We start from the raw sequence: 13973 nt of genomic DNA on the forward strand, positions 1-13973 counted from the left end.
CTTTTTCTTTTGTCTCTCTGCCTTCTTTGACTCTTCCTCCTTCTTTCTGGAAGAAATGGAGATGTCGTTATATAGATAGTGGCGATGGTGCTGAATACATAAATACGTGACTATACAGGGAACCAACTGATTGTTCACGTAGGACTGGAATGTATGGTGTGTGAACAAAACCATCTTAAAAGAAATGGGTTGATGAAGAAACCCTTGAGGGCACTATATTGAGTGAAATAAGACAGACACATAAAGGCAAATATTGCAGGGTCTCACTGATATGAACTAATTATAATATGTAAACTCATAAACATGAAATATAAGTTACCAGGATATAGAATGAGACTAAAGAATGGGGAGCAGTTGCTTATTATGAGCAGACTGTTCAACTAGGGTGAACTTAAATGTTTGGAAATGGACAGGGTGATGGTAGCATATTGTGAGAACAACTAACAGTGCTGACAGGTGTGTGAAAATGGTGGAAAGGCTAAACTCTGAGTCACATATGTCACCAGAAGGAAAGTTGGAGTTTTAAAGATGGGAAAGTATAAAACTGAATCTTGTGGTGGACAATGACCATTATTAACTATACAAATATTACAAATCTCTCTCATGAACTAGAACAAATGTATGACACTATAACTAGAAGTTAATAACAGGGAGGCATATAGGAAAAATATATATACCTATTGTCAACTGTATACTAAAGTTAGTATTTTAACATTCTTTCATTAATAGTAATAAATGTACTATACAAAACCTATGAATCAATAATGGAGGGGGGTATGGTTAGGGGTATGGGAGGATTAGAGTTTTCTTTTTTTGTCTTATTTCTTTTCTGGAGTAATGAAAATGTTCTAAAAATTGAAAAAAAATTAATTGTATTGACACAGCTGTATGACAGTACCATGGGCAATTGATTGTACACTTTGGATCTTTGGATAGTTGTATGGTATGTGAACAATCTCAATAAAAATATATATATATATGAAGTAACCTTAAAAAAAAGCCAAGGATAATGTAGATGTGCCTCAGGAACAAATGAACAAGGTGCTTGAATGCAGCCAGGATTTATTTCTACTCTTCCATCTCAATCCCACATTCTCAGGGAAGGTACATAAAGGATGCCTCACTCCTGCTGCAACCAGGAGAATTAAGGTAGAGAAGTTTGCAAAAAGGGGGATGTAGAAAGGGGAAACACTCCAACAGATGTTCACCCATAATCCTCCTCTTGGCTATTCCACGAACACACATGACACTTTCCTCATATGTACTATTCCCAAAATGCCCATACTTAACAATTCATAACAACTGCAAGTCATATGCAACTACTGCATCTAGATGCAATGTCATGGAATGAACATGCCCTGTCTTCCTCTAGTACAGTGACTCCTCTTGATCCTGCCTGCAACTTGTGATAAACTTAACTATAACCAATAGATCTAAAATGCAAGAGTAGAGAAATAATTAGATAACTACAATAATAATTCCCTTTTATGAAAGGGGTGGGGCACACCATTATTGGCCACCACGTCCAAATATATATCACTGCAAGCCTGGATAGGAATAAATTACAGGCATGGAAAAACCCTGGGTAAGCAGTTTGATTCACCTCCTTATGTAACCAGTCTATGCTTGGGCCTCGAGCATGATCAAGAAGAGCAATAATTCTCAAACTTGAGATTGCATCACTATCTCCTGGAGGGCTAATTTAAACACTGACTGCTGGCCCCACCCCCAGGTTTTCTGATTCAATAGGTCTGGGTCGAGGCACAAGGATTTACATTTCTAACAGTTGTCAAGTAATGCAAATGTGCTTGTCCAGGGATCACACTTTGAGAACCATAGGTCTGGTCTCTAGTCACCAGATTGGGTTTTCTAGTGGAAAACCTTATTTGACTGCCTGTTGGTTTCATTTAAGGGAATGGAGAATGATAATGAGTGCCAAGATTCTTGTCAAGTTATGCTCTTTGAATCTTCACATCTTCCAAAGGGAATAGCCTGGATCATCCTGTTGAAGCTTCTGCTCCTTAGCACCCTCCCTAAGGACTTGACTCCCCCTGGCATTCTGCTCAAGGTCTCTGGTTCAGAGCTTGTATGGGAAACAATAGGTTGAGTTGAAACCTTTCTTTTCTAATCTGCCCTGGAAATGTTATACTTTCCCCCTTCTCTCTTCCATTCCAGTTGAATGCATTTATAGAAAGAAATATAACATTTGGGGGATTTGGAGAACAAGTGCTTTGGAGGTGTATACAGACAACTTTATTCCAATTGCCTGGATGCCAGTTTTGTAATCAGTGAAACCTTTGAAGTGAGGCTGAGAATTCTGCTATAAGTCATCAAGGCCCATGAATATTTGACCATTATCAACTGCAGATCTCTTGATAGAGGCAGAAGGGCTGCTCTGTTTTGAATCCCAAGAGCAATAAGCATCTGCTTCACTGCCAAATATCACAGAAGACCAACTTCCCATCAACTGATGCAGAAGTCCTCTGATCTCTCTGCCAGTTCCACATTTTAGGGCCTGTAATTTGCCACACCCCATTTCTGGTACCAGCTCTTGAATTAATCAATGTTCTTTGGGTTGGAAATGGTTTCTACCCAACTCTATTTTAAATCAAAATAGTAAGGATTTGGGGTTGTCGTGCTTTCTCCCAGAGTCTATAGCATTCTGGTGCTGGCTTGTCAAAATCCTTGGGGTTCCTTGGCTTGCATCTCTAACTCTGTTACATAGTGATCTGTCTCCTTGGTCTCCTCCTCTGGCTTTCTCTCACTGCTGACTGCTTGTGACTTCTGAGTAGATTCCTCTCCTTATGAGGACTTTAGCCATATGGATTAAGGCCCACCCTGATTCAATTTGGCCTCTTCTAATTAGGATCTTTGAAGATACTGTTCACAAATGAGTCCACACCTTAACTAATATTAACATCTTCAAAGGTTCTGTTTACAAATGGGTTCATACCCACAGGAATGTGGATTCATACCTGAACATATCTTTTGTGGGGGATATGATTCAATCCCCAACAGACAAGAAAGCCTCAGGGAATAATCTCCAATCTGGGATTTGAACACAATGAAGACTCCCTATCTCTTATCTCTACTCTTCTCTGAGAACATCTCTACTCTTCTTTTTCTGCAAACCAGCATCTTTTGCTTCTCTGTCCCTATGGTGGGAAAATTGACTGCAGGCAGCTTCCAAGTGTTACACTTTCAGAAAAACTGATCTCTCCAGTCCAATTCCAAATTTCCAGGCAATCAGATTCTGATTGATCCAGCTTGGATTAGGTAACCACCTATGATCCAATCAACCTTGGTTATAGGAACATGACAGTTTTTGCTGTAACTCTGTAATGAAAGGAGGGTTGCATCAATTCCTAGAAAAGGGGGGCTGGTCAGATAATCCAGTAGATGTCCTAGAAAACCTCTATTTCTACCATCTTTCATCCCTTCAAGCCACTGCCCTCTCCTTTTGCTGCCTGTTTCAAAAAAAAAAATCATGTGTGTACTGATTTACCATCTACTTATTCTTTGATAGTCTGGCTTGTTTTATCCCCACTATTCTTTATTTCTTTTCCTATGATAAATTCCTTTATGGAACGTGAAGCCTTTTCAACTTTTGCATCCTAATAGATTGTTCTCAGATCCCATTCATCTTGATCACTCTTGGGTTCAGGGATCTAACTATGTTCGGAGTTCTAATTCTGTAGCCATTATACTCCAGACATGGCTACTATTCACTGTCCCAGAACTGAACAGATCTTGTTTTCCACTCTACTCCTGCTGCAAAGTGGGTTCCAAAAGCAATCAGACGAGGATGCTACGTCAGAGGGCATGCTGAACAATAGATTTTCCAAGACTATGATTCTATATGTATGGAATTAGAGCCCTGCGGCTATTTTGAAAAACTCCTAGATAACTGATATCCGATGGAGTTTGGAAACAAAGCACTAACTATAGGACCCTGTAACTCTGTGAAGAGTACAACTTGTAGTTCGATTTGTGTTGGTGTCTATCTCCCTGATAAAAGAGATCCTGAGGGGAAGGGATACTAAGTTTCACTTTGGCTCTGCGTGGTCTTGGGCAAATAAATAACATAAATTTTTTCCATTCCTAAAATGGGGCCAACGACTTCAGAGAATTACAGTAGCTAAAAGTGGTTCGAAATAGAAATGTTAGCGGTTGTTACTACGTTTCGCATGTGTTCTTTCTTCTATATTAAAAGCCAGGCATATTATTTTTTTTCCCCTGAGCGGAAATTTCTCCCGGGGAATTTTAGTTTACTTTAGCTAAACTCAATCCACTCTACTTCATTTCCCATGATGCATCACTCCTTTCCCCCAAACTCCTTTACACAGGAAAGCTGCCTGAAACAACTCTGTGGAAGCAAGGAATACGAGTGCGACTAAACACAAACCATCACGCCCCACCCCTTGTGACCATGTGAGCGCAAGGTCTGACAGGGGCGGTAGTCTCGTTCCTCGACTGCATTCCGAAGCCACTGAGGAGCCTACAACTCCCGCCATGCCCCTCCACCCCGCTCCCGCTTCCCTTCCCCCAGCGAGAAAGTGTGTACCATAGAGAAGACGATGCAACATGGCTCCCGGAGGTAAAGGAAGAAGGTTTACCCCCTTTAAAGTGGTGAAGAAGAGCAGCCTGGAGGAGGAAGAAGAGAAGTGACTGGACCCCACCATCGCACTTTCCTCCCAGCCCCTACTAAGTCCGGTCTGCATTACTCCTTCTCCCCATCCCAATCCAATCTGTGGTCTCCTAGCCCTCATACCCTCGCTTCCTCCTCCCCTCGGGAACCCTTTTCCCGCCCCTCGCCCCCCTCGGTGTGCGTAAGCGCCTGCTCCCAGCTTCGCGCCCAGATCGCTGCCAAGCCTGCTCGAGCAGCCGCCGTCTCTTCTGCCCACCGACGAAGCATGGGCGTCCAGGGCTTCCAAGAGTTTCTGGAGAAGCGCTGTCCCGGGGCCGTGGTGCCCATGGACCTTCTCAAACTCGCGCGTACGGTCTCGCCGCGGCGGCGGCAGCAGCAGCACCACCACCACCACCACCACCACCGCCAGCTGCCACTGACAGCAGCCCTAGCGCCCGGAGCTCCACGCGCCGCCGCCGCCGCCAGGGACTCGGTGCCTCTGCAACCGCTGCTCCCGCCCGCTGCGTTGGGTGCCTTCTACGGGGGCGCGGGGCCAGCTCGGCATCATCATCCCGCTCACCACCTCGACCACCACGGCCAGGCACAGTCTGGGTTGCACCCGCCGCCGCCGCCACCGCCACCGCCCCCTCCGTTGCCAGGAGCCCGGGTGCTGGTGGACGCAGACTCCGCGCTGCCGCGGCTCTACGGAGGCTACCAGACGGACTGGGTGTGTGGCGGCCAATGGAACGCCATGCTGGGCTACTTGTCAGCGCTGTGCCAGGCTTGTGCCTATCCTGGCGGCCACGGCCTGGAGCTCGTGGTCATGTTCCCCGGGGGCTTGGGCAAGGACCGGCTGGCCGAATGGGGCCGTCGGTGCCAGGCCGAGCGGCAGACAGCGCAACTGATCGTGGGACACGTGGGCAACAAGGGCACCCCTCTACCACGGGCCTGATTCCTGCCACCGGCCTGCCGGAGCCATTGCGTGAGACTAGCACTCATCCGCTTCCGGGTCAAGATGAGGGAGGGGCCGGATCTTAAATGATATGCGCCATACTTAATCCTTCCCAACTAAAAACCTAATGATCCGCTCACCTGCCTCCCATCTACCCACTCACTTGCCCACTTGCCTTAGTAGCACCCGACCATTTTATCCGTTTGCCCAACCCTTCATAACACTCCCTACTGATTAACTCACCTACATAACCACATTTCTACCCCTGCCATCCCAATATCTCCCTTAACCTTTAGTTAGCCAATTGCCTTCTTCCTGGGTTTTTGGTGGAATTTAGTCAGAATTTCTTTTGTAGCCCCACCTTTCCCTTGCTGTCTTCTGCCTCAAACAGGAATGCCCTTTTCCAGATTGTTCAAGTTGGCATCTTTGTTCTCCTTTCCAACCTTGTAGCAAATCAAGTACATATTAACAGATGTTAATTAATTACAATTAACAGATGTTAATTGAGCACCTTCTACAGCTTTTTTCCATCTTGACCCAGTGCTGCTTTTTTACCCATCCATTCAACCTTTTTTTTTCCAAAATGCTTCTACCTCCTGCCTTAGCCTAAGCAAACAGAAAGCCCACTGATTCAATCACTGTTCAACAAGTATTAGCCCACTGAGAGTAAGGGGTTTGAAAGGCATATGAGACATGGCTCCTGCCCTTGGAAAATCAAATATTTGCACATTTAATGGTATAAATGTGTATGTGATTATGCTTTATGGTACAGACAGTAAGTACAGAGCCTTTTGGCAGAGGCATCTGTAGGTGATAATGGTTGAGAGAGGCTTCCCTGAAGAAGTTGGGCCTCAAAGATGGGTTGGATTTGAATGGATCATGGGTTTGAGAGAAGGTTGCTTTAAGTGAAAGGAACAAAAATGAGCAGAAGCAAAAATATCAAACATGTGAGGCCCCATGGCCTCCAATCTCTGCATGCAGTTGTGTCATTGCATATGGGGCCCAGGGAACAGCTTGGCAGCATCTCCAGTTCTTGGAACCACTGTGGTTTCTCTGTTGCTTTCCCATATGCTTAGGTTTCAAGTTCCTTTGTGTAGGGAATAGTAAGGCTTGAAGAGGAAAGGAGGTGGACAGGGAGAAGAAAAAAGTAGCACAGGGTTGGTAAGATGAAACCTCAAACCAATTCTTAGGGATGTGCCCACAGTTAGAAACAGAAGAGGAAATTGTGAGAATCACAAATTAAAGAAATAGTTTAGATTGGAGTAAGAAGGAGGAAAGAAATCTCAGTTGAGAAACGGAAAGACCTGCATAGGGAAGCTTGTAGTGGTCATAGAGCTTGTGGCTCGAGTCCAGTCATTACTAGACTCCTGTGCCCAGCATCAAATCAGTGCCTAGGCTAGATAGCCTATAGCTGTTTTTAATAGTAAATTCAATCATGAAATATCTCAAACATACAAAGTAGAAAAATAGTATAACACTCATTTGCCTGAACACTCGTCTGACTGTACATTTTTTTAGTAGATTCTTCATTCATGGCCCTTCATTCCACTTAATTTTCACTACTGCCATCCAGACTCTAAGAACTTGTTTTTTATACCTCGTTGTTATTAATCTGGTTGTTTGCAATGTAGCTAACACTAACACTATTGCAAGGTGCTATTTTATGTGCATTTTTGGTAAGTATTATTTTATCCTCACAATAATTTATGAAGCAGTATTCTTTTTCCTGTTTTCCAAATGAGGAAACTGAGGTGCAGGAGGTTTAGAAATTTGCCCATCCAGCAATAAGTAGCAGAGCTGGAATTCTGGGATTTGTACCCAAGCAGTCTGGCTCCAAAGCTTATGGTCTTAACAACAGTACTTTAAGATGGATCTTTATAAAGTGCCGCTTTGGTTAGATCATTCCCATACTTGACTAAAATCTTCCCTGGCTCACACATAGAGACAGGTTCAGGTCATTCATTTATTCATTTTCCTTCATTTATTGAGTGCTTGCTATAGGCTAGGTAATTACTGGTTACTGAGGATTCAGAGGTAAATAAGGGGATCCCTGCCCTCAAGGAGCTCAGGGTTTAGTAAAAGGATGAAAACAAAGTTGCAGGTACTGTGCACTAATTGCCATAATAGCAATAAGTGATGAAAAATAGGGCTGCTGCATGGGGCATGGTTAATTCTGGGTAAGGGAGTGAAAGTTGGGGGAGGCTTCACAAATTGGTGCCAAACTTTGAAGAGTGCTGGGAAGGATAATTCAGACTGGGTAAGGGTATGGAGATCTAAAATGGCCAGTTATGAGTTCTGAGTAGATTTTGATTGGAGGTTGGCAGGAGACTGGAGAACTTGCTGGAGAGCTGGACACTGAGTTTGGGCTTGCAGTTTCCAGAGTACTCTTTGTCCATGCACCCCACTGACCAAAAATTTTTGAGCAAGCAAACTTAATATAGATATATGGGCCTACTAAAATTCTTGTCATACTTCATCACACAAAATCTCATTTTAAAATCCCAGCAGTTCATCAAAAAATAAGGTAGATTGGATAGATGGATGGATATGTGTTAAAGCAAGTATAATAAAAATAGTAGAATGTCAGTGGTGGGTATCCAGGTATTCACTTATTTCAACTTTGCCATATGCTTCAAATTTTTCATAATAAAATCTTGGGTATAAAATCCCAGCCTTCCTCCTCAGTCCTTGGAACTACTCATTGGGAACTATATAAATCTTTTTCTCCATGCTAGATTATAAACACATTCTTGGATCTTTTCATGTTCTCTGTAATGTCCCATAGTGTTTATTTTGGGTACAGGATACATTTTTTTCCTGAATGAATAGGTCGGTGATCTTAAGAGAATGGCTTGTAGGAATAACTTTTGAAAAATGAAGTATGGATTCTTACCACAGTGGATTTAAGACTGCTTTCAAAATTGCATATGTAAAGTGTTGTAGAAGTGTCAGTGAGTAAAGTGCTGGTTCTGGTCAGTGACTTTTTGTTGGAGTGATGGAGAGCTGCCTGGATTTTAGCACTGGACGATCTGCATGCAGACCGTTTCTTTTGACTGAATGGTAGTGCTTCAGAACAAAATCTACCGTAGTTCTCCCCTCCTTGCTTTGTTCTTCAGATTAAGTCACAGAATGCAATTTTTGAGCAAGCAACCCAAATATAGGTATTCCAAGTCTCGTTTTCATTGTGATAAATTGAGAGAAATAATGGTGGAGGGATTAAATAATAGAAAAATTGCTGGGTTGTCTGTTTAGCTTTGAACAGTGTAAGCCTTACTATGAAAAGATTCACTGTATCTTATTAGGGTGGGTTTTGTAATTTGGTTGGTTGCATTTATATGCTCTGCAAACCATTGTAAATGGTAATGACCAATAACAGGAAAATTAAATACACAAATTTCTAGCCTGATCTTTTTGTAAGCATCTCAGAAGTAGAACAACCTAAAGCAGTTCGAGACTGTGGTTCGGGAGATGATGTGGGGTGATTAAGGGGACGAATAGTTTATTTTAATGGTTTATGTATTAGAAAAATAGATAAGTAGCACATCACAACCATCATTTCATGGCTATAATAATTTGAAAATGGGGTCAATTAAAGAACAGTGAGTTAATTTAAAAACAATATATTAATTTGTAGTACTTGGGTATGGCAGAAATCATGTTGGTGGTTCATGAATGACTGAAGTTTGAGAGACCTGACCAACAGCTGATATAATTTTGTGCTTTAATTCTCTAAAGTACAGTACAGCAATGGCTGCAATGTCTCCTAATTATTTACTTATCTGCAGTGAGACACATTCTGAATAGTCAGTGACTACTTCTGATGCTACAGTGGTAAGAAAAACAATCATAATAATAATTACTACTATTTAGTTGTAAATAAATGCCTTTAAAATATCTCATTTAATCCTCACATTATTATCCCTATTTAACCGTTGAAGTAACTGAGGTGTAAAGCAGGGAAATGATTTTTCTTTAGTCTGGTAACTAGAAAGTGGTAGATAAAAATCTTTGTTCTAAGGCTGTATTGCTCGAAGTCTCCATAATCCCACCTCACTGTTTTTTGGTACATTCTTATATAAGATTCTACACCCTTATTGCTACATACTATGTATAGATACATGAAGAAAAACAATAAAAAGTTGAGTGCTTAGTTTGTGCCAGCATTGCTAAATTTATAATACTGTCAGCACAAGGGAAATGTGGAAATGTGTAAGCTAAGTACCAAGCAAGAGAGTCATACAGTGATGTTGCAGGAATTCAAAAGAAGCAATCCCTTTCTTTACTGCATTTTTAGTCATGCCCTCTCTAGTTTCTTTCACTTACAAGGTACACAAATTCTCTTTAAAAACAAAAACTTCCCCTTTCTTTTGTAAACTCTTTAAGCCATTACCCTTATCCCCTTTCTTCCTTTTTCACCATTATTGAAAAAGTTTGTATTAAATTCCCATTCCCATTGTCAATTTGCATCTGCTGTCACCACTCTGAAGCTGCCACATCCATTTCCATTCTTAACCTTTTTTAGTTCTCTTTGAGATAATTGACATCATTGAACCATCCTTTCCTTGAATTTCCTTTCTTGGATTCCATGATCCTACTTACTTCTGATTCTCTTTATAAATATCTGTCTGTTTCTCCTTAAATTATTCCTCCTTCTCTGCCTGCTCCCTTAAATATTGGTGCCCTCAAGGCTTCTGTCCTAGCCATATTTACCTTCTACATTCATTTCCTGAGCAATGTCATCCCTTATTATGACTTTAAGTTTTAACTCTATTCTGATGATTCCTATAGTTCTATCTCTATACCCAACCTCTTTCATGTGCTTTTAGATGAATCTTTTCAACTCTCTATTCCTCAATGTCATATAGGTCAATAAAACTACAAAATATCCAAGGTGGAACTCATTAGCTTTTCATACAACTTGTTCCACTTCCAGTATTCTCTTTTTATATGAATGAGGTCTTTCATCCATTTCAAACCAGAAACTGGACTCTCTGATTCTTTACTTTCCTTTCATTTCCCACATCAAGCTGCTCACCAAATCCTGTCAATTTTACGTAAAAATGTCTTCTGAGTCTAGCTACTTTTGTCTGTTTCCAACTTCATGGCCTTAATTCAGACCTTCATCATTTCTTATCTGAATCATGAAAACAGCTTCAATTTGTTCCTTTATGCTAACACTCTCTGGATTATAGTCCATATGCCACATTGCTACCAGAGGTACCATCCTGAAAACCAAAGCTGACTCTGTTGTGTGCCCAAAGATACTCACTGGCTACTTGTAATCTACCAGACCAAGTTCAGACTTCTCAGCATGGCAGATAATGCATTTCACAGCCTTGCCTGGTGCTCACCCCAGCCCACACCTGTTCCAAACATTCTGAACATTTTTAGTTTCCTAGACATATCATGTCCTTTCACACGGTGCTTTTCTTATGTTACCCTCACCCTTGCTTAGCAAATTTCTGCTTATAACTGCTCAGAAATTATCACTCTGAAATCTTTTCCAACTGGCCTCCTCTACCTAAGGTAAATTACTCGTTTCCTTGTGCTACTAGAGTGCTCTGTTCTTACTCATATCACGTTATAATTCTCTTTTAATTGAGTTTCAGGAAGACAAGGATTTGCCCCCAGGACCTGGCACATTATATACAGTATTAATTGTAAGTGGGAGAGAAGGGGGCTGATTGGTTGACTGACTGACTGTAGAGGGTTTTGAAGATCTCATAAGGAAGATTTTTAGAACCAATGTTTTAAAATGTTGTATGTTAATTATGTGTAATTGAACAAAGATTGCAAATTACATTGCCAAACTCCTGTTATGCAGAAGTGAGTTTTGTAGTGGCTGAGCAATGCATTTATAGGGTACATTACCCTTTGGTGGTAGTTAGCAGGCTGTCTATCTTACACATATTCATTATCTCATTTAATCCTCACAACCACTCTTTGGGATAGGTATTAATCTCCACTTTATTTTACAGCTAAAATAAAACAGGCTCAACATAGTCAGTAGCCCAAAGTTGTGCTGCTAGAATGTGGTTGGTCCAAGATTTGAAACTAGATTTATTTGATACCAAAATCTTCTGAATCTATCACAAAACAGTATAGTTGCATTTTTTAATAGTTGCTGTATTAGTTTCCTAGGGCTGCCATAACAAATTAACACAAATTTGGTGGCTTAAAACAGCAAAACTTATTCTTTCATGATTCTAGAGCCTGCCAGTCTGAAATCAAGGTGTTGGCAGGCCATGCCCCCTCCAAAGGCTCTGAAGAGAGTAATTTCTTGCTGCTTCCAGCTTCTTATGGCTCCAGGGATTCTTTGGCTGGTGGCTACATCACTCCGATCTCTACCTCTGTCTTCACATGGCCACCTGCCTTTTCCCTCTGTCTCCATGTGTCTCACATGGCCTTCTTATAAGGATACCAGTTGTTGGATTTAGGACTATCCTAATCCAGTATGAGCTCATCTTAACTAATTACATCTGCAAAGATGCTATTTCCTAATAAGGTCACGTTCTAAGGCACTAGGTAGATATGAATTTTTGGAGGACACTATTCAACCCAATTCAGCTGCATTTGGATAAGTTTTTTCAGAACATTTTTACTTATATTTAATTTGTTAGCATAATGGTTAAGAGCCACTGGAGCCAGACTGCCTGGGTTTAAATCCCTGTTCTTCTAACTACGAGTTATGTAACCTTGGGTAAATTACTTACCTCTCTATGCCTCAGTTTCTTCATCTTACAAATGAGAATACTAATTATACCTACATCACAGACTTGGTTGTGAGCATTAAATAATTTCAATTTATTAAAGTACTTAAAATATTATATGGCTTTATATGACACATAGCAAATGCCATATAAATGCTAGCTACTACTACTTTGACCAAAATATTTTATGTGCCAAGTAGGTTGGACATTGCTAATTTCCCTCTCATGGTATGCAGGGTCCTTCATGATCAGCCTACCATTTTCTAGCCTCACTTTACCCCATTTTTTTCCGGGACAGTAAATACTTTCCAGTTTAATTAACATTCTTCAAGCATCTGCTCCATGTCAGAACCTGTGCTAAATGCTATGAACAATGGAATTCATTCATTCAACAAATATTTGTTGAGTGCCAACTGTGTCACAGGCACAGTTCAAGACTGTGAGGATACAGCAGTGAACAAAACAGATTTCTGACTTCATGAAGCTTTTATTCTAATGGAAGGGCAGACAAAAAATAAGTAGACAAAATATATACTATATTAGGTGGTATAGTAAATGCTGTGAAGAGAAATGAAGTAGAGAAGAGAGATAAGGAGTATTGAGATCAGGGGTACAAAATGTGGTTCTTTTCCCCTCCAGAAGCTCATAGTCTAGTAGGGGTCACAAGTAAGAACATACTTACAGTATCAGTACCGAGGATCACTTCTCTGGCCTTTGTTATAGACTCAGGGACATAGCCAGTATTAAGTGGCAGAATTAGAATTTCTGTGCCAGACACAAACCCCCTTGCCCTTTCATTATACCATACAGGAAATTACAAAGGTTATGGCAGGGATGGCACACTGGTAGCCCATAGGCCACATATGGCCCATGCATGCATTTTGTTTGGCCCACACATTTCTGTTTTAACAAACTTGAATTTGTTGCCAACATTCGAAACATTATAAATTGTTGCAAAAAAAATTAAAAAAAAGCCTGACTTTCCAACTGCTCTTGAAACATCAGTTCCTCTGGCAATATTAGTTGCCATCTTTGGGAGAACCACATGGCCTTCATTATAGAAGCTCTACCAACCTGTCCTGGGCACTGGGTCCAAGTGCCACTTGCCATTCATGACAGACATCTTCTACAATTGCTCCCAGTGATGCCTGCCTCCTGTTATTCATAACCTTGTGTAATTCTGCCAGTTCCCCATGTGTATGAGCTGGATCTAGTGACTTGCTTCTTTGAATAGAATATAACAAAAGCAATGGGATAATACTTCCAAGATTAGGTTCTAAAAAAAGTTGTTTGTAGTCTCTTTCATTTCACTAGGCTTGCTCTGATAAAGCCAGCAGCTATATTGTGTTCTGCCCTATGGAGAGGTCCACATGAAAAGGAACTGAGAGCAGCTTCTGACCAACTGCTAGTGAGAAACCGAGGCCCTCAGTGTAACAGCCCACAAGAAACCAAATCCTGCCAATAGCCACGTGAGTGAGCTTGGAAGTGGATCCTTTCCCAGTCAAACCTTGAAATGACTACAGCCCCAGCTGACGATTTGATTGCAGTCTTGTAGAACACTGAGCCAGAGGATACGGCTTAGCCATGCACACAAAAACTATGAGATAAATATTTTAAGCCGCGAAGTTTTGGGGGTAATTTGTTACACAGAAATAGATAAATACACCATTGAATATTGTGCTTG

The 13973-nt window shown here is 41.3% G+C and overlaps 1 protein-coding gene across 1 annotated transcript in view; it reads left to right on the forward strand.

Moving 5' to 3' along the window:
• Nucleotides 1–4576: 4576 nt before the first annotated feature.
• The window catches only part of FAM120C (family with sequence similarity 120C), a 133839-nt gene continuing 124442 nt past the window's right edge, over nt 4577–13973 (forward strand). The window contains 1 exon segment of the mRNA XM_037823779.1: nt 4577–5636. Within this exon segment, the coding sequence (XP_037679707.1) occupies nt 4914–5636 (723 nt within the window). The 5' untranslated portion in view covers nt 4577–4913.

The sequence above is a fragment of the Choloepus didactylus genome, assembly GCF_015220235.1.
Source record: "Choloepus didactylus isolate mChoDid1 chromosome 24 unlocalized genomic scaffold, mChoDid1.pri SUPER_24_unloc2, whole genome shotgun sequence".
Taxonomy (NCBI): Eukaryota; Metazoa; Chordata; class Mammalia; order Pilosa; family Megalonychidae; genus Choloepus; species Choloepus didactylus.